This window comes from Melanotaenia boesemani, chromosome 9 (genome assembly GCF_017639745.1).
Source record: "Melanotaenia boesemani isolate fMelBoe1 chromosome 9, fMelBoe1.pri, whole genome shotgun sequence".
NCBI lineage: Eukaryota > Metazoa > Chordata > Actinopteri > Atheriniformes > Melanotaeniidae > Melanotaenia > Melanotaenia boesemani.
This window is the reverse complement of record NC_055690.1, coordinates 22555214-22577576: the sequence shown is the minus strand read 5'-3', so window position 1 is coordinate 22577576 and position 22363 is coordinate 22555214. Positions and strand designations below refer to the sequence as shown.

The 22363-nt window shown below is 36.9% G+C and overlaps 1 protein-coding gene across 1 annotated transcript in view; it reads right to left on the bottom strand.

The window, feature by feature from the left end:
• Positions 1-1030: 1030 nt before the first annotated feature.
• Positions 1031-22363, bottom strand: part of LOC121645874 (solute carrier organic anion transporter family member 1C1-like) — a 34945-nt gene continuing 13612 nt past the window's right edge. Inside the window, exons 3-15 of the mRNA XM_041994632.1 lie at positions 15879-16020; positions 13324-13456; positions 13041-13162; positions 12810-12956; positions 11025-11123; positions 7671-7919; positions 7297-7461; positions 6355-6550; positions 5288-5453; positions 4907-5079; positions 3145-3209; positions 1897-2014; positions 1031-1476 (exon numbers count right to left, since the gene is read on the bottom strand). Of these exons, the coding sequence (XP_041850566.1) occupies positions 1239-1476; positions 1897-2014; positions 3145-3209; positions 4907-5079; positions 5288-5453; positions 6355-6550; positions 7297-7461; positions 7671-7919; positions 11025-11123; positions 12810-12956; positions 13041-13162; positions 13324-13456; positions 15879-16020 (2013 nt within the window). The 3' untranslated portion in view covers positions 1031-1238. The remainder of the gene's footprint in view (positions 1477-1896; positions 2015-3144; positions 3210-4906; positions 5080-5287; positions 5454-6354; positions 6551-7296; positions 7462-7670; positions 7920-11024; positions 11124-12809; positions 12957-13040; positions 13163-13323; positions 13457-15878; positions 16021-22363) is intronic.

Here is a 22363-nt window from a genome sequence, read left to right as displayed (position 1 = left end):
CGTGTAAAACAGCCATGGGGAGGGGAGCAGAACTTGCCTATCTACTACCAAATCAGCAACAATGAACAGTTCCTGTGATAACACATATTGACTTTTTCTCCACCTAACACTTGAACAACATTTAGTTTACCAGTAATTAATGTTGCAACATTACAAACTGCCTCGCCCAAGGCACAACAATGGTCATTTAACACCAGAGCCTGGTGAGCCACATTGAGATATTTTTAATACTAATTATCAGCCTTAAAAGAAGCTTAGCTTTTCCTCAGTTCAAAGACAAGAGTTTGGTAGAAAATAGAACTGCCCCATAATAATGTCAGAACAGCCCTCCACTATACAAGCACATCTCACTAAAATATATCCTTCATTTTAATGATCATGGATACCAAATTTCACATAGAGAACCACAAAACAGAAACTGCACTACGATTAGACAAAACCATGAGCTTTAAGTAAAAAGAATGATTCTTTTAAGTCAGTCATAGATTAAAAATGTTCTCCCACTTGAAGACGTGCAGCTTGAAATTTAAAAATAATGAAACACTATTTGAATGTTCAAAACTGCCTTCCTATCAGTAGGACTGATAGCACACAGCTAGAGGTAACTGTTGAGTGAATGAGGCACATACTGCAGACTGTACATCACATGAAAAACTGACAAGTCCTCTCAAAGTTACGTACATGTCCAAGCATGTATTTGCACAACAGAATGTTTAAAATTGACTTTAAAGGCTTGATTTTTTTTTTTTTTGTCTGTGTTGTGCCTCTAAATTAAGGCCACTTTACTTCTTCTGTTCTGCAACACTGGTGGCAGAAAAACTTTAATTTTAAAGAACAATCCTACAGAAACAGCTCACTAATGCTGGTGTTGATTATTGTACTGTTTTGCAATAGTTTGCACAGTTTCCTGTCTGATCTTTGCACCAGGATTGAAATTGAAAAAAAAAAAAAAAACATATTTAGTCTTTAAGCAAAAACAACAGCATGTACATTCAAGAAATATATCTGGTATATCAAATTTCTGGTATATTTACAACACCTACACACATTCGGTAGTACAAATATAGATTTTATGCTTTACATGAGATGATTGGATACGTGATTCCCTGCTAATCTCATTTGTATGTGAGTGTGTGCGCATGTGGACAGTATCACTCTGTTTACACTTCGACAGCAAAAGTGTGAGTGGCCAGCACATGTAGAAGAGACAAGTGGTAGAGTCAGTCCTGTTGGATGCGTTACAGCCGGGTGTTCCTGTCTCTGCTGTTGTCTGATGTGTGTGGTGGTTGGTCAGAATTTGAAATCATAAACTCTTCCTTCCTGAGTGCCTCTAGTTCGGTTCCACCATTAGTCAGAGCTCCATGCATGGCACTTCTTTCCTCCTCCTTCAGCTGTCGACTGAGCAGGATGAAGCCTGGTATGCAAATAATAAATGAAATGGTCCGCAGGCTCAGAGTCAGGCCCAGATATGCTATCCTGAGAGTGAAGACAGTAAGAGACATGTCAGGTTTATTTATTTATTTATTATTACTGTGTGTGTGTGTGTGTATATATATATATATATACACACACACACACACACAGTATCTCACTTGAGTACACCCCTCACATATTTTAGTATATATTTTCATGAGACAACACTATAGAAATTAAACTTTGACATACAGAATATCAAAGTTGAGTTTCCATAGTTTGATATTCTGTATAAAAAAGTTTAATTTGTGTTTATTAGCAGGTCTAACTCACAGCTGGAGTTGGCCAGAAAGTAAAAATATACCAGATTTTATTTGCACACATAAAAAACAGTAAGACACAGATGGTAAATAATGGGGGGGAAACCCCTACATTACCACTATTAATCCACAAAGGTTGCAGCAATATGTATGTCAGTACTACCTGTAGGCAGTGGTGTTGTAGATTCTACAGGCTCCTATCCCTCCACATCTCTTTTGACCCCATTTGAGACATGTGGTGTCAATGATTGCTCCAAAGTAGATGGGTGCTGGGATCCCTGCTGCAGGACCACAGGTACACGGTATTATCACAATTAAACAATTCACAGAACAGTTACAATAAACATTTAGGTTGTACACTGACGTTTTGTATCTATCTGTGAGTGAAAAAGGTCTACATGTAGCTTTAACAACCAAATCTTACCAACTTGTCACATCCTGACACTTGATCAGGAACCCACTCCATCGATTGCAGGGTTTTCTAGGCTGGTGACTTGGGAAATGTAGGTTGAGTTTTCCCCAATAAAATATGTTTTAATATCTTTTTGACTGCTTAACCATGATACTTTTCTAACCTTAAAACATTAGGGATGGAGGACAAAATAAAGGAAGAAAAAGCAAAAAAAAAAAAAAAATCAATCAATCAATCAATAAAAAATAAAATACCTGCAGTGTCAAAGCTGGGATAAAATAGGAGTTCAATATTTGGGAGCCAGGCCCCCCCTTTTGTAATTAATCTATCCATCATTTTTCTGTTGCTTATCCAAGGTTGTCAAGGGGGCAGTAGCTTAAGCACAAAAGCCCAGATTTCCCTTTCTCTGACCATTTCTTCCAGCTCATTAGGGGAATTCCCTGACGTTCCCAGGCTAGCTAGTCTCCCCAGCTTCTCAGCTTCTGGAGAGCCCACACACTTTCCCCACAAACTAATTTCAAATGTTTGTATCTGTAATCTCATTCTTTCAGTTACGACCCACAGCTCATGACAGTAGGTGAAGGCAGCAACACAGATCAGTCAGTAAATCAAGTGTTTCACTTTTCAGCTCCTTTTGCACCATGACAGAGCGATGCAGAGCCCCCATCACTGCAGATGGCCCACCGATCTGCCAGTCGATCTCTCCTTCCTAATACATCCATGTTAGCTGCTGATTACCCAGCAGTGTAGGATGATGTTTTCATGACAGAATCAATACATGATCAAAAGATAACTAGTAAATATGCAAATACATAGCAGCTGCGTTTAGGTCAGAAAGTGCCAATAAAACTTTTTAAAACTGACACACAAGACCACAACAAGCTGTGCCAAGCTGTGAATCATAACGTGTTAGATTTAAAATAACAAAAACACCATTTGTTTTTAAATCTGAAACACTTCAACATGGCCACCACAGGACAGGCTTAGATGGAGACTTACCAAGGGTACGTGTTGCCAAAGCATGGAAACCCAGAGCCAGTGATTTTAGCTGCGGTTTGATGCACCTGCATAAATAACAAATAGCAGTTTTGTTTATTTTTTAGGATATATTATTAGAAACATTCTCAGTTAACTTAAATCTCTTTCCCACTCATAACTATTAAATAATTACATTATATAAAACAAAGACAAGTATAAACTCTAAATATAAATATAAAGCATCTGTGCTACCGTAACTGACTAATGTACTGATGTAGCCTCTTTATTTTTCTGCAGGAGATCTTGCAAGTGTGTTAATGTGCTCACATGTCACAAGAGGGAGTAATACCTCTAAAATTCTCTCACTGAAATCTCTGTTTAAAGTCTATAAACACACTTCAGTATGAAGATGGAGACATGACAGCAGTTGACAAAAGTAGGGCATGCTCTGGATAGTCTTGTTACATTTCATGAGATAATTTGCCAGCAGATGCTGCTGTGGTGCATGTTATAATACTTAACTCTGGGCTTTATGAGTGCTGTCTAGTTTCTAATTTAATTCACCTCATGTGGTAAATTCTTAATAAGATTTTTTTTTTTTTTTTTAAACCTACCTGTATGTACTCTAATGGAGCATGTTATAAAACAATTTTTATAAAGTGGGGCTGGCAGTAAACATCCTCTACAGCTAAATCCCACAAGCACCTACAATTTTACCAATTCAGCTGTCAAGACAGACTAAATAGAATTTCACATACATCTAGTAAGGCTAACCATCCTCGAAGTTCAATCCAATAATCAGCCACATGGAGGTGCTCAAAGCTGTGCTCATGTGGGTTTCCTGCACTGAATGACCAAATACAGAGCATCCACTCTCTGGTCAGCCTGTCAAACAATTTGTGAAGGAAACCTACATTCATGTCATGATACTGGTTAATGGTTAATGATTATTAGGAGAAGTTATTGCTACCAACTGGTGCACCATGTTTGTAGAATTTCTCCTTGACTTGAACCCAACTCTGAACATAGAGCTTAAATTAATGTCATGATGAGCAGGTCATCTTTGTAGCATTATAAAGCTCACTGTGATGGAAAACAAAGATGTTGCCCTAGCAACAAGCTACGTTTCAGACATGACAGTTGCTGCAAAGAAGCTACTAATTTACACATTTTTTTTTTTTTTATCTCTGAGATATTTCATTCATTAGGAAGTAAGACAGATGTAAAGACAAAAAAGTAACAGCTATCAGACACATTGTACAAGCTAATAGATTAGCCTAATAGCATTTTGTTAAATTTATTGTAAGTCATCTTTAACAGGATATGAGTGAGCAGACTATGTCTATCTTGATTACCGCATTGCCTTTTTATGAGCTCTGCTGACAACTCGTAGAACATATGAAAATGTAAAAACCATAAAGGAAATACAAGATACAAAGTAAACACATATACTGACTGTTAATCTTTGCCAAGTTGCCTATTATGTGTAGAAACAACACATATTCCTTAAGTTAGGTATTGTCCCTGAACAAACTTTTTATTCATCTAGAAAAAAAGGTCAAGTGTGAGAACTGAAGTGAAAGTGAGTTAAAAAGCAGCCAGTGTCCAAAGAAAAACTTTGAAAAATATCCAGAAAGTCTGAATAACTATTGCTAAAGAAAAAAAAAATACAAATAAGTTTGGCTCCTTAGAAACCAAATACTGTAAAGAGAAATGAGGGCTGGCTCAAAATATTTGCACTGTGCTGTTTGCATGTTTTAATTTATTTTTATTTGAATCGAACCTGATAAGAAGCATGTAGCCTGGAGTTCCTCCAAGAGAGATAATAAAGGAAGTGATGACAGAAAGAGCCAGGAAGTACGGGAACATCCTGTCGCAGTCGTCCTTTTCAGTGCACTGACCTGTACTGGCCGTAAAGTTACCAGCTACACCGATACAGCTACAGTTAGAGAAGACCTGGAGAGACATGCACAGTTACACAAGATGTATAATTACATAAATTTGCAGTTTTGAGCCCTGAATCGAAATTTTGATTTGGTTCTTTTTGACATGTTTCTTTTCTACTTCAACCAACACACTACATGAGTCTCAATCAGCACAATTGCCATTTAATTTGCCACATGTAGCATTTTGTATATATAGTGGGAATCATATGGCAACTTACTGTGTTTTTCCCTGAGCCTGCAGAGGTAGTGCAGCCCGCAAGACATGGAGAGACATATGTGATGCCATTGTCCCCACAGACTGGGTCCCACTCACTCGGTGAGCACAAACAGCCTGAGTTGCAGCCTGTGAGCACTGAGTGTGAATCATAAGATATCTTTTCTGAGCTGGAAGAAAAAGCAAAAGAGGTGCAACTGAGAGCCAAATATTGCTTGAGTCATTAGATGGTGGGATGTTCTAGAATTAGAATACATTCATGTAAATAAGTCATAGCAAACGTTAAATAATTATGTCTTCAAATCCTTAACATACATTGACTGCATTAATTTAATGTCTTAATACTGTAGACTGAAGAAACATTTGCAGCATGAACTTGAGCTACAGTTAATGGGGAATAAAAAAGACAATATTCCTTTAAAGATAATTATACTAGAACTTGTCTCTGTTTTCAGGTCAGCAGACAAACTTGTAAGAAAAATCAGCTTATCTATATATATATTCAGCGAATTAAAGCACACCATCATCATTAATTTGAGGCCGTTTTTCTGGCCAGCTGGAAGTTATAAGTCATTTCTGATCTTAAGAAAGGTCTAATGGAAATATCTGATTCTTTATCCACTGCATGCTCACCAGCTAGGTCAGTACTGTCTGTGTGCAACTTCTTTTTTTTAATGTACCACCCCTTTTAAATAAATGTTTGCACCAAGGTACATCTCACTCATTTATCAAAATAAATGAAGAATTCATTAGATATGAGAAATTCAATGATTTATTTATCACATCCAGTGTTAGGATTTTAATTGTGTGTCTGTTCAGCACACTCACAGTGAGCTAATTAGCTCTACATCCTCCTGGCTGCTTCTATGGATTTTGTCAGTGGTGTCATTTCAGTTGTGTCTGAGATTTTTACTCTATATTTTGCATTTCACTGATGTTTAAATTAAGTCAGGTTATATGGAAAGTACTGTTTTCTTGTTATGTCCAAAAACAATTAGGAGAATATAAACATCTCTTAAATAAATAAGTAGGTCACTAACTAAGTAGGTCACAAGACTATTTGTGACTCACCTGTTGTACGCCAGTGTGACCCCAGCTACCTTGGCATTCTCACAGCTCATAGCAAAAAAGAACAGTGACAGGATGTAACCAATAAGAGAAGTGCCAAATGCAAATTTGGCTGCTCCCAAAATATTCAGTTTCAGTCTCTTCATCAGCAGACCACCAGTAAACATCCCCAGTGCCACAGCAGGAATATTGATTACACCTGAAATGATGGAAAAACAGCAAAACCCATGACCTAAATAAATCTGGACAAAGGTTGATAATAAATTTCACATTGTGTACAAGCTTGGGTATAATCTTTCAAACTAGTGGATAACCAGTGAGATCCTCTCAGCAAAAAAAAAAAAAAAACTAAACAGCCTTGCTTTTTATTTTTTCCCCTCACACCTTCATTTAACATCAATGGGAAGACACAGTCTTTGATCTATACATGTCATTAACTCTGGTCACTAATATTGGATTCTCTTTCATACTCAGCCAGTCTGGTCAGAGCAGGCATCTCTCTTAATGAGACCACACAAACCTAGATATTTTCATTTTATGCTGTGAACTTCATTAGATATTTTATTTCATGTGGTGATTGCTACTGATATAAAGCAATCTCTAAAGCTGTGGCAGTAGATGGGTTGAATTAGAATATAACTAACCAAATTCTCAAACAATATCTGAAGATCTCCTTCATTTAAGAATTATAAAAACTACAGAGGATTAGCTTATCAAAAGAAACCACATAATATGTAATTATAAGCATGTCAAATGTGTTGACCTTATTATTTGATATTAGAATTTCTTTATGCAGACTAAGCATCTTCACGAGTTCATTCTCAAGCCTAGAACGAGCCAAGAGAAAGCCTTTACCACTTCTTTTTCCTGACGATTTCCCAGAATGTCATGCACCAATAATTAATAATACACAGAAACATACGGTACATGAAACATGCACTATACCCATTAGAAAGTTGGCCTTTGATGCAGACTGCCTAAAGTGCTGCTCGATGTACTTGGGCTTGTAAGTGACCATGCCAATGAGAGAGTTCAGCTGGATGACTGTCACACAGAGATAGATCAAATACACCGGGTGTGCCAGTAGAGTCCGCAAGGTTGGAATAAAATCTGTTGAAGGATTAAAAAAAGACATAATCTGAATTAAACCACAAACATAATAAATTCTGTGACTAATGACTGTAACAATCTGTAAATGTTGCTTTGTGACAAACGGGCTATGAGACAAATTTTAAAATCTGACCAGTAAAAAATCATTAGACATTATTCTTAAATATATATGTGTGTGTGTGTGTGTGTATATATCTCCCCATCCTTACCTTTGGCCATCTCTATAAAACTGCTTTGTTCATCTGTTGCATACTTGTGTTTCAGATGAGGCGAGTCTTTAATGAAACGTGCCTGCTCCTGAGTGCACTTCTTTGAGACCTGCTGCCCATACATGGGTATAGAACGGGGCAGAAACCAGAATGGGATGGCAGATAGCAGGGTGATGACCCCAGCTATGAGGTAGCCCAGCCACCAGGCTCCCACCCAGCGGGCATCTGCTGAGGTAATGGTGATGGTCTCTATGTAAGGAGTACAGAAGGTGAAAGGTCAGTAATGCTAAATCTAGATGGGCTTATAGTTTATCACATACTCTATGGCTGAATGGAAGGCGTTCTTGATGTGCAGCGTGCATGTATTAAAAAAACTTGATTTTCCATTTTACAGTTTTTTGGTTACTAGTTACCTTTCTTGCCTTCGCTAGTTCACTCTTCTTTCTTCTATTTTCTCCCCACATTGAACTCTATTTGAGTCTTACATGTCAGAGAGCTTTGTCCTCCTTTAGCTGGTCTTCTTAATTAGCTAAGTGATGCTAATGCTGTACACCTGCTCTGAGTGTTGAATTGTGCACAGGCTAACTCTGATCCTCTATGTGCTGTATCTGGTAACCCTGTGGCTTGGTTTTATGAATGAATAGACCTTTTACAGAACAGGCATCGTCATCTGTCATGGCAGGAGTGGTACAGGTGTTACTAAAGAGAGTAACAATAGATCTGTTGTATTCAAGTGTCTCAACATGCACAAGACCAGGGGCCTGTACAACAAAGTAGGTCCAACAAATCCAGGGTATTTTTTTAGGTGATCTGGTTTAACTAACCCTCTGAATGGAAATCTCACAAAGAAGTGCAACAGCACTAAATATTAACTCAGTAAGTCAATCCGGGCTTTGTGACCCTAGATCTGTGTGTTTGTGTAAAGCAGGTGGAGTTGGCATCAGGTGACCAATCACAATTATTTATTCCTAGCAGGCTGAAAGGAAAAGCAGCTGCTGCAGCCAAAACAGGAAGAAAAGATGACAAAAAAGAATACTGACAGTCTGCAACACTGGCTCTTCTAAATAAGCTTTATTTAATGAACACACAAGAACTCATTATTACCAGTGGATTTATTACAAATATCTAATAAATGCTAAATAAGAACATTTTTGGACGTCTCGAAATGTTGATCAGTTTATTTTAAATGAATACATTAGATATATGGATATAAACACAAACATACTAGTATCATTTGATACAATTCAGTGGTTTCGACACACAGTAGACTCATTAGAAGAAGGGAAATGTAAGGGAAATCTTTAAAAGTCAGCAGGAATAAGATTCAGAGAAATCAATCTGTTTAAGGCAGAATAAGCATTTCCTTTTGCTGACATATCTCTTCAAAAATGTTTCTAAATGAATGTTTGACAGTGTAGCCATCATTTGATTCCACTTAGAGTCAGAGAGGCTCTCTCTCACACCACAAACAGATGTCTTTATTTCGTTCTCCAAGAGAATTGATTGGTTGTAAGGTGAAACTAATGAATGTGTTGATCTCTTTTCTCGGAAGAGAGCAGGTTAGGTATCCAGGATATTTTGCAATGGTTGTACTACCTGGCAAGAAGTGAACCAGATTTGTGATATTAGAAATCCAGAGCTGAACATGTGGTTACCTCAATAAGCCACTTATCATGCTTCATAGTACAGCCCAGGGACCAGATGTGTGCTCAGTGTGCATGCACAAAGACTGAAATTGCCATTTTAGAATACAGAATTTGTACTTTTGAAAGAAGAATTTGTACTTTTTTTGTTAATATTTGAATTTACTAATATTTGATAAGAATTTGCAAACCCTGTCTATATTCCTGATATAGATGTTCCTTTGTTCCAAAGGTCCTATGTTTCCTTAATGTAAACATCAAGAGAGTCCTACGTTTGCCTATACTGAGCTTTTTCACAACTGACATTTTACTTTGTTGCAACAAGGAAGTAGTAGAATTCCTACCTACAAATCTGGAAAGAGTACTTAGTTTTTTCATCCAGTTGTAGATTCATGAATCTACCCAAATTGTACAGTCATCAGTGAAATATTATCGGATATTTACGGCCCAATAAACAAATCTTCAAACAAATGATTTCCAGCCATTTAACTGGATCTCCATCTTTATCGTCATTATACAAACAGGGGAGAGTAATTGAATTATAAAGTGTGTCTAATGTCATGATGGTGTAAGTATATACAAAGCCACTGAACAGATGTTGTCTTTGGGTAACTTAAATGAGGGTTTTTTCTCTCTTTTTTTTCAGCTAACAATACGTTTATAAAATCTGAATTTTATCTGAGCAGAGGGTTGGTCAGAAAAATCATTTAACTGTCCTAATGTTCTTCTTTTCAGTCACAATTTACGACATGTTTAGCCATCTGACAAACAGGAAAGCACGTGAATGAGAGCAGCTGTATTGAGAATTCATCTATATTAAAATCTTAAAATCACCAACCAAGTTCGTAACCTTGGAGTGTTGATTTTTTTTTTTACCAGCCCAGAAACATCAACAGAAATAAACATTTAATCTCCCAGAAAGATAAGAAGAAACTCATCCAGGAATTCATCTCCAGTAGGCTGGATTACTGTAATGGCCTTCCTAAAAAGAGCATTAAACATCTGCAGCTCATCCAAAACGCTGCTGCTAGAGTTTTAACCAGGACTAAGAGATCTGAACACATCACACCAGTTTTGAAATCTTTACACTGGCTTCCTGTCAGTCACAGAATAGATTTTAAAATCCTTCTTATTGTTTACATCCCAGAATGGTTTAGGCCCCGAAGACATCTGTGATATGTTCAGAGAATATAAACCTAGCAGAGCTCTTAGATCCAAAGACTGTGGTCAACTAGTCCAGACCAGAGTCCAGACTAAACATGGAGAAGCAGCATTTAGCTGCTTTGCTGCAAACAAGTGGAACCAACTGCCAGCGGAGATTAAACTTTCACCAAATGTAGACCTTTTTAAATCCAGGTTAAAAACATTTCTTTTCTCATGCGCCTATGCATGAAATCTGCATGTTAACTTTTTAAACTTATCTTGCTTTTAATCCTTTTAATACACTTTATGATTTTATTTTGATTCTTGCTATTTCTTGCTGCCTTTTACTGTTTTTTAATATGTAATGTTTTTAATGTTTCATGCAAAGCAATTTGAATCGTCCTGTACATGATTTAATTGGACTAACACTGTAAGTCTTTCCTTTTTCTTTTTTTCTAGTAGCATGTAAGTCAAGAATGAGCAGTTACAAAATGTGTCTAGAATGTTGGCAAATTCACCAAATAATGGGTATTTATAAAATATATAATTAAAATGTCCTTAAACTTACCCATTTTTACAAATCCAATGTCCACATAGATTTTGGCACAAAGTGAGCCTAGCAGGTATCCAAAGACAGGGCCAACAACAGAGATGGTCTGCACACAGCCTACAATATGAGAAACAAGCACAAACACATTAGGTCTTTAAAGAATTGAAATACAGCAGACTCTACAGGACATTAAAGATGCAGTATTTTTCTGTATTGCTGCATTTCCACAGCTTGTTATTCCACTCCTGTGTTTTATTGCACTTAGACTGCTTTATGTTACTTTGATTTGTTGATTTTGTAAAGTGATCTTGAGTTGCTTTAAATAAAATGTATTGTTATATTTTAAATTACTAATTTGCAACACATACATATTTAAAGCATTCAGTCAAACCTTAATTTCTCTGAAAAACATTTTCTGAGTAAGAATGTTCTTTTCCAGTAATTCGTATAATCTGCTATTGTAGAAGATGTAAGAGATTTACTGCCATGCTCCTATTTGGAAAACTCAGAACTTTGTTGCACATGGCAGAGCTTTGTGCCAGCACAGCATTATTTCTAAGCAACTGAGCTGTGCTCCACAGAAGTATTTACTGTTCCAAGGGAGCTGCAGCCCTGAACTTTCAATTAAAATGTTTAATAAATATTTTGCCTTAATTTTTTTGTTTTTGGTTCAAGTGTCGACTTGGAGGATGAATGCAAGGAAGTGTACATGACCAATTACATAAAAAGCTAATAAGCAAATTCAGTAAACCTTACATTCGAATGAATTTAATAGTAGAAAATACAGTATCTCAAATTATATCAGGTTAATTTGCAACAGGTCAGAACGCTAGGATTTAAGAAGCAAATTCAAAAGAGCCTTTTAGAAGTAGAGATGAAGTGGAGTTTACAAAACGCTTACTCCTCTGTGGAAAATATTTCAGCAGTAATGTTTCTAATTGGAGAATTTCAAAGAATTTTTAAATTTCATAATATATAGTACAAAATGTATTTAAAAGATTCATAGAATCAGATGAAATCTCTGGAGAAATCTAGCAAGGCAGAAAACCAATACTTAATGGTTGTAATCATTTGGCCCTCGGGGGCAGTACACTGTGCATACAGGCTTCAGTACACTGAATGGACCCAGAAATAACCATGACAATCACTGTCAGTGAACACTGTTTATCACTGCATATGCAAATGTAATGAAAGCTCTACCATGAGGGGAATAATAAAAATTAATACAATACAGAAACAATGCTGTTGAACTGGACTGTAGTTTGACCAATCATACTTTGTAATTTGTGGAAACACATCAGCAGGGATCTTATTCGAAGTTCAGTACAGAACAGTAGACTATGTAATGAAAGTTTATCCTACGGTGTACCTTTTCCCCCTTTTAGCCACTACACCATGATGATTCATTTGGCGTGCTCATGGGACCGGACTGCAGGCTGCTCTCCAATTCAGGAGCACTTAATTGCCCATTTGTACATAAAACAGCTGTTTTTATGATGAATTCTCACGGTGTAGTTATTTAAAACCCTGTGTATTGCTTTAAAAATTGGGTCAGTCAGGTTACAGTGTACATCTTTATTACCATTTTTTGTTTTCATTCATTCTTTTGGCATTCTGTTGTTTTGTCCTTATCTGTCTCACTGCCATCTGTGTCTGTCTGCACACAGCCTGTACCACAGCCTTGACCTTTTATGGGCAAGGCTTTGAGAGATCTGAGCTTATTTATATACTTATATGTGTATACAATAGAAATGGAAAAGTGGTTTTTCATGTACCTTTACCACTGGGTGATGTTTCTCTTACCAACATATAGTGCAGCATTCTCCTCAGTAGCAAAATCATCTATGTAGGAGATCCCCAGAGGCTGAACAGGTGTCTCCCCAATCCCCCGCAAGACATTCCCCAGAAGCACGTATATCCACATTGACAGGTTGGACTCGCCTTCACAAGCTGAAGGGAAAGATGAGGGTGGTATTACAGCCAACTTCTCTAGATGACACTGTATCTGCACATTGTGCGTGTGCCAACACCCACCTGATGATGGCAATTTAGGCAGTTTACCATCTTGTGTCGGGTTTGCTGGTGAACCCACCTGACATGGAGATGGGTTAAGGGTTGAGTTCACTACCCACCGGACTGATGTTTCAAATTCATAGCTGCGCACAAAAAAACAGTTCAAACTCAGAAGAGCAGAGACGTAATCCTCATTTAATCTAATTATGACATTTGCACCATAGTAGAAACAGCTTTTGTTCCAGTGAGGGAATTTTTCATTGTGTTACATTAACAGGAATACGTCTACAGCTTTTATTCTTACCGTCCAATGATGAAGTGAGGCAGCGCAATGAGAAAGGTGCCGAAAGACATCAATACACACCCCATTGCAATGATCTTTGGCCTGTGGAGCTTGGCCCCAAAGTAACTGACGAAAGCTATCACCAGCAGGTTACCTGTAGAGATTAATCCAGATGGATTACCACTTTATAATTTTCATACTGGCTTTTGCAAAATGTTTAAAAGTAGATGATTGCCTGATCTTTTGTATGGTTGATTGTTTTCACAGTTTTTTTTTTCCAGAGCGTTTGGTGCAGCTGACTTTTTATTTGTCTATGACTGTACTTTCCAGTTATGTCTGAAGATTAGGCCAGGAAATGTGCGACAAGTGAATTGTTTTTACTTACATTTTGTTGAGAACAGGAAGCAAAAATGCAACCCCTCAGCCAGTAAAATATTAATATACATATATATATATATATAAATACAGTAGATAAATATTATAATGGAAAGACCTGTCTAAAATGACTGAAAAAAAAATTGCAATAAATTTTCATGTGAATTGACAGCTACTGTGCAGTGTTCATAGTGTGCAAGGTCGATGAATACTTGTTTTCACATGTGATGCGCTATCTTTACACTCAGAAAGATATTCATTATCTACAGCGGGTAACAACTCTACTGGTGCTTGTGTGATTTTGTTTTTTCTGTGTGCATTTGTCCATTATCAGTGACGTAGAAACTCCCATGTAAATGAGGTAGATTGGTGGCCTTGAAGCTTACACTATGTAATTTGACCTTTTCCCGTTGTATAGAGACATTTGATGGGATGACTTGGAATAACTGTTGATGCACACGTTTGTGTGTACAAGGGTGGTTGGTTGAGATATGATTTAAACTGATACAACTCTGAGGAATGTCTAAGTAATTGTACTGTATGGAAATGTATGATTATAACATTTATGGGTCATTAAAAAAGAATTCTTTACATAGCATCCTACATGGTAATAGCAGTGTAAGTAAGTGTCAGAACAGCAGCTGTGTGAATTTTTAGACACCTAAAAAGGGCAAAAATAACTGATCAGTTTTCACATTTTAATATGCAGTGTACACAAACTGCATGCTCCGAAACTATCATGCAGCATATGAAGCTATACATACACTGGAGTAGTCACCTGAGCTCCTCTGGCAGATGTGATCTCCTCAAAGATCAGCATCTATCATTATAACTCTACACTCCTTCCTCCTCATTATTCCTAATTTCTCTTCCTTTGTCCCTCTACACTGTTCTCCTCTGTTGTTTCTTGCACTTTCCTTCTCTTCATACTGCCCTGCTCTGTCTCTATGTTACCCTGGCAACGGTCCTATGGAAAAAGCTTGTTGCCTAGGCCACATGAGAGAAGCCGCTTTCATAAGAGATGGAGTGATGGAGCTTAAGAAAATCACAACACTTTGATTTATACTAAGGTTTTGTCATCACTCGTTCCTCCTCCACTCATGCACATGCAACTCAAGATCACTTGAGAAAAATGTGAATAATTTTTCACAACCTTTGTGCCATTAAAAGACAGAAGATGATTGCATTTGTCTTCATGTCACATGTTTCCATGCATCTGATTTTTATGATTTATGTGCCACAAGAAATATATCAAATGAATGGACCAGTCATTCCGAACTGTCTCAGAAAAAAAAATCGGTCAACTATGGAGTGGAACACAAACAGCATGTACAGTAGCTAAGGATTATGTGTTTAGTAACACTGAAAGCAAGGTCACCAAACAAACTGTGTATATTTTAAAATCTACTCAAACCTGTCTCTCTCTCTCCCTCTCTCTCTCCCTCCAGGGCTTTAAAACAGCTCTATGCAAATTTTTCACATATTGAATATTACCTCACAACACTTATACACAGACACAGATTTGTAAAACTGGTTTGAGTTTATCATTGAAAGCAGTTTTTTTCATAAATCCTCTTTACTTATCAGGATGGAAGAATCAGCCGTGACCAAGCTGGGTTGTCGGTGCCCTGGAACAGTTTCAAATCACATATCATTGGCTTGTCTGAATAGCATTTCTTTGTTCTTATGAGTCGAAATCTATGTAAATATTGAGCATCTGTGACATGTTAAATTAATGGAAAGCCTTATCAATGTGTAGAAAGAGTTAGACATGAATTGTGAGAACATTTTGAAATGTGAGTGACGCAATGCTTGCAGCTGATTCACATGTCAAAGTCAAAGCCAGTAAATGTCAGCTGATAACCACAAACAGTATTATTGGGGAAAGTCGACATCAAAGTTATGCTGTAAAAGGAATCGAACAGATCTGGTTTTCCGGAGCTTTAAGAGAACTTGTGAGGCTTGTGTATTATGTCCTTGCTCAACACGGTGACTCACCACACACAGACACATACATAAAAACACACCCTTCTGTCCTCTTCTTGGAAGCCTGATGAATCCTTTATCTGCAGCTTGAATATCTCAATGACCCATTCATATTTTCACCCCAAATACAGCAAGAGAAAAGGGAGGGGAGCCCAAGAGACACAGACAACAAATGAAACAACAAAATAACACCAGAGATTGGCAGGCTCACTCACCTATCTCAAAGCTCCCATCAATGACACCTATTAGGTAACTGGGGATGTCAAAGCGCCTCTCCAGCTGAGTTATTGTGCTCTTCATGTAGCTCCCCGACAGAGCCTTTGCAAAATAGGCAAAGGACAATGCTACCAGAAACATCTGAGAAAGGAAAGTGATAAGAAAAGGGAAGACAAAGAAACACAATGATTTTACATTGATATACAATGAACCCAAATACCAGTAACAAAATGTTTTAAGCTGATTTAATTTTTTGTAGTATACTTAGTTTGTAGGATGTTCACATTTTTGTCCAATGAAAACAGAAACAGAATCACTTTGGTGAAAATTACTGTGACTCCTATTATGTATGGACATCCTTACATTAACCTGCAGTTTGTAGAAAGATTCTAGTTTTGTTTATTTATTTATTTAAATTTATTTTAAATAACAAAACAGGAAAACATAACCCAAAGGAGAAAGGATACCCTCTATGGTCAGTGTGTAAACTCTTTCTTACACAATTGGGGGACTTTTCCATTCTGACTGCAATACTTAGTTCTTCTAATTTATGTAGATTTGAGGCATTTTTCGTATCCATATCTTATGGTGGAAAGCATCTTCTTTTCTAATTTTGTGTGTTTGTTTTTTACAGACAGTATGATGTTTGCCCCATGATCTTTTTTATTTTGATTCAACCCATTCCTCCCCTTTATAGTATTTTACTTTCTGTGTCACTGGCATAAACAATAGCAGCCAATGCAAGCCTATCTTTTAAGTAATGTTTTTTTCTCTGTTTTGTTTTTCTAAATAAAATGTCTGCACTATATTTCCCAAAATGTATATTTTCTTTTAAACAATAGGAATAGTTTCCTAAATACATAAGTTTCATACTCAGATATTCATTCAGAAAGGATGTTGGATTTTATGATGCAGGAGGTTTTTAATCTGATAACTGTTCTACAAAAAGTCATGTGCATCTTTAAGACGTTGGCTGCAAAAAAAAACAGCATTCTCTTACAGGACTACTTCTTGGTGGGAATCAGTTACTTTGGTTTTCATAAAGCCAATAAACTGATTAGAGAGGTCTGTGGGTACTGATGTGTTGAGACAAGGTTCATGGAGCTATTAAAACTTTGACATTTGCATCATCTGGCCTTTGCTAACAATGTGTGTGAATGTGACAGCCCTAGTGAGCTAGCATATTAAGATCTGAGATCTTACTAAAGGTTATCCATCTTAAATCTCACAAGGTGAAGAAAAACTTTATCCTTTTTTTCGCTCCAACACTGTACAAAACACTGCACTTACAGCTTTAAATGTTATAAAGGGTGTTTTGTCCTTAACTTTTGAAGATAAGTTCATTAACTATTCATTTATTGTAACTGTTATCAAAACATTTTTGACCGATAGTTTAGTTTCTGCTGTATGTCCATGGCCTACTTTTGCTAATCAACAACTACCATAAACAATAGAGATTTAGATGATGCAAACTGGATGGGAAAGCTACTAAGGGGCTAGTCAGATAACATGAAATGTCAACAATCAGGGAATAATGATTAAGTTTTGATGACACAAGTGGATATGTTTGTTTCTAATAAAATATGTAATAAATTATTTGTGCTGCAGTCAGGAACTGGGCTTTGATGTGACTAAGGCTACATCATTCAGATAGCATTAAATTCAGCATAAAATAAATGTGTTTATGGACACTAACTGGACTCAACCAGGCCCAACGTTCCTCTTTATTAACAAAAGCAAAATAATAAACATTTTAAGTGATGACAGAGAGCCAAAACTAAAGGACACTTCTACCTCATTACCACCAAACCTTCAAAATAAAACACTTCTAAAAATGTACAACCTCCATGACTTACGCACCAATACACTTGCGATTCCCTTCTTCTCTATTTTTATTAATTTATTTTCTAGGTACTTAGATGTTGGAGTGTAATTGCAGTCCAGAATGATGATTTCTAGATTCAACTTTCCTTAGTATAAATTTACCAGGCACAACTGCTGCCTTTACTCACCTTTCAGAGAAAACCTGAGGGCAACTTTAGTCCAAACTATAGAGAAAATTCACTGCTACTACATGATATATATTTTTATTTTTTGCTTTCTATTAGTTTATTAATCTTTTTGAGGGTATAGTCACCAACCAAGCTGCTTTTTTTCTTTTTTTCGTTTTAAAAAAAAAAAAAGATGCAGTTATGTAGTGGTAGCATGTAAGAGCGAGAGTATCTGCAACAAATGGCCAGAGCATTGGGTAGGTGAGAAAAGATGCTAACGTTGCAGCGGTTATTCCACAGTATTTGCTGCTAATTCTGGGTAAGTTGACCAAGTGCAAATGTTGAAAAAAGTTTGTACTTAATTTTCTTTTCCACCTCACTCATGCGTTTGATGCTTTCCACTTGCTCTTTGCCTCTTTACCTGTACACTGAGATGTATTGATATCAAAGCAACAGTGGTTACGGAGGAGCCACATCTGCTATTTTTAACAAGTGGCAAGCAAGTTTTGCTGTCCACAAAAAGTCTCCTGTAAAGCGCTAGTGGGAATAGGCAACTGTGAAAACAGATAAACAGAACTGTTCACGTGCATTTTTCTGGACATCTCTGGTGTGATTGTTGTAATGACACATAAAGGCCAATGATTTTTAAGAAATTGTATGAATAATTTAATGTCAGTTTTATTAAAACACAAGATCTAATATAAACATCTCTATTATTAAGTTCATATGGTCTTTCACTACTTGTTTAGGTCATTTTCATACAGAAGAAACCTGTGTGAAACTTAACATGGTGGCACATGCTGGATTAAATTTGGACTTAAGTTTGGATGTGTAAAAGTAAAAGTTTACATAAACAACATACATGTAGATGTAGATGTAAATGTAGTGTTCCAACAGCACAGAACAACACAGGAACCAGTGCCAAATATTTAATTTCAGCATTGCATGCACATACACTAGAGATTTTTAGAAAAAGTTCAAACAATCTAGTCCAGTGTTTTTCCACAGTTGCTGCTCACACAAGTACATCACAGCAGGAGGCTTCTACTGGGATGCGCTGTCCCAGCTAGAAATGTCAGGGAGGCGGTATGAGGAATCAGCTGTGCAGATCATGCAGGCGGGCAGCACATGATGCAGAAATTAAGCCGTGGAAATGTTACGAACAATTGTGCTCTCACGTGCCATTACTCCACAACATTTTAGGACTCCACTGCATGTGTGAATGCTGCTTGTGCTAATCAGTGCACTTTTCTTATGTTTTCTAAGAAGCTATTTATACCTGTTTTGTATGATCTGATCACAAATGCAAAGCACTTGGTGGGTATATACCTGGCATTACAATTTCACCCCATGTGTGTCCTGAGTGACCACTTGTGATCGGAACGGACATCAGCAAGTCTGCTGATGTTTCTGTAAGATTTAAGCTTGTTCGGGAAGCCCATTAAATGGTGACACCCAGGACTGACAAGGTGAGGGTAAGTCTGAGGCTAAGTATGGGGGCCATTGTGCTGCTTTGCTTCTGTAGCCACTGTAGATAGTATTTTGAAAGACAACCAAGATGTTTTCTGTAAGTTTTACGCTGCTTTCTACACAGTGTAGTTTTTCAGGAAACCAACAGAGCAACAAAACATCCTGGGAGTTACTCTGCTTGTGTCATATCATGTCACGGCCAGTAAACTGTCCCAGATGTGTTCCCAGCAAGGTTATACACGAGAGTTTGGACAGATGTGTTCAGGACCATCTTTGAATATGGCCTGAGTGGACTGAATCTGAAATTATAGTCAATCTGTTCTTCACGAGTGAATCACCATTGCGTATTTAGTGCTGTCTGCTTGTCATTGGATCACCAGAAAGTATGTTAGCACCAAGTGTTAGCAGTGGTTATCAACTACACTCAAGATGTCAATGCTATTAATACAGATTAATTTCACTACAAATCAAATGTGGTACCGTTGTTAATAGACAATTCTTTACCAGAATTTAACTTTACTAAAGTATTCTTTTTTTTCATTTCTGCATTTATCCTTCTTAATGACTCATCAAAATAACCTCATTGTTGCCTGTTCCTTTTCTGTGCTAGTTTGCCTTATGGAAGAGAACAGAAATGGCAGTGGCTTAACCCCTATGATTTCTTACAGCACTGATTAGACAAAAAAAAAATAAGAATACGACCTTTGTGTTATCTTTAGACTGTCTGTAATCTCTTTCTGTCTGCCTTAGAGCTTGTACATAATAGTTTGTGGCCTTGATAACTGTTCTTGTACTGTATCACACCCCGCTTACAACATGAGACAAGAGTTGCACATGAGAGTCACATTACACACAATGCTATTATCCTTAGCTTGCTATTATCATTTACCTATACACAGTGCATCATAAAACTCCCTGACAACAATGTTTGGCCTTTTGAACCATTTAGTGGTAGCAGAATTGGAAGCAGCTGACTATACTATTAGTTTCTGATGAAACCAAATTAGGGAAGTTAGAGAGGGAAGAATGTAACTCAGAGTCTTTTTAGTATACGCAACAACATGTGTAACATGATCGGGGTATGAAGTTCTGAAAGTAAACAAGTAACAGTATTTCCTCCTAACCTTGTCTTGTATGGTAATTTCTTAATAACTTTAAAGTTTACATTATTTGACTACACAATGGCCTAGAAGGAATTTCATTATAGTAGATGTCTGTCAGACAGTTCTGTTACCAAATGTAAAGAATCAGTTTCTACAATATCATGTGGCAATACAAGGAGAGCAACCATAACTCCACTTAAACAAGTTAATCATCTTCTTAAGAGAGCAACACCTTCAATGTGTACAACGTTTCGAGAATGTTGCCTCTTAGAAAACTAAGGTAATCAGTCAGAAGTGGCTGGCTTCTTGGTTTAATTATAACAGACTTCATAAAGTTTTGAAAGAAAATGGCATCCATCTTATTTTAAAAAAATTAACTTAATCTGGAAAGAAAGTTTAATATTATGTAAGAAAGCATTTATGCAAAGTTAGAACTGCTTATTCAATAGAGGAGAATAAGAACAACCACTTGTTTCTTTTATCCCAGTAGCAAGACTGACTAAAGCCCTGCACATACTCTACAAGTCAGACAAATTAGTTCTCACTCCCAGAGCTGCGAGAAAAGAATCAGTCTTTTTCTCTCACAGGTCTGCTTTGGGAGTGCACTGTAGCTTGTTCTTGACACAATCTCTGGGCAAAACTTTTTTCTCAATGTAGTGTCCAACAATTTAAATCTGCTATTGGTCATCATTTGAAGTGTGGTGGTTAATGTAGGATAGTAGAAGTGGAAAGTTTTTATTTCAAGCCAAAATTATTGGTGGAAAATAAATGAAGTATGGAATGTCATGGCCAGAGAAAAAAAGAAAAATGTTCTTGCTCTTGCCGCCTTTAGAAAGCAAACAATTCCTCTGTTCTTACCTCTATGAAGTAAGTACAGGCCTAAGGAGTCATAGCTCTTTTAAACCATGTATTTCTCTATAACTCTGTCTCATGATTAATTAATTAATACTTCATAATTAATTAAAATCTTGTTAAAGTAATTGCATTAGCCTGGTTTGTCGTATTATCTATAGTCTCCAGTTTGGTCAACAGTAAGTCTTCCTCACACATCAGTCATGGAGTTTGTCACGTGTTCTGGACATGGACTGATACTTGTTCACGTTGTCACATGCTTCAATTAGATACCTTTATTAGACAGCATGACATAAATTTTCATTGCTACGCAGATTATAGTCAGCTATAACTTATCCATGAAGCCTGATGAACCAATCAGTTGGTCAGATTATAAAGATGTGCTCAAGACAAAACAGGCTGGATAACTTAATGTTCACCTTTAAATTCAGAAGAGCAAAGGTTCCTGTTTTTTTTTGTTTTTTTCACCATAGCATCTCAGGAGGGACACTGTCTAGTAATGTTAATTACAATGAATGGCATTATATTGGCCTCCAGTACTACAGAAAGGACTTTGGATTTTTGTTTTAATTAAATTAAAAGTAGACTACAATGAATTGGATTAAATTAAACTGTATCTGTTTAAGTACCTTGAGGTGACTGTGATGAGTTGGCACCATAACATAAAAAGCTAAATTTAAATTAAGCTTACAAAAAAAATCTTTTTCTTATCTGTGCACATCTACTCATACAGAACTTTCATTTACATGACAGAGTGGGAGAGCGCCCCATCAATGCAAAGAGGCCTCTGTTGAGATCATGCTAGCTACCAGTGCTGGCTGTGGGGTACTAACAACAGTGGCTTATCACATGCACATTTCCTGGGGCATTTAATTGCAAACAAGCATGCATACCCATTTGTTTCCCTGCTATTTCTGGGCAAGCCTCTTTTATTCCAAGCAAATCATGATGGTTCTTAACAGTTGTATATACAAACTAATTAACAAATATAATAGGATAAAATGTCAGTGTTAGAAAAAAGAGAGGAAGTTTCAGAAATAGAAACTCAGTTGCCTTTAGTCTCTAACA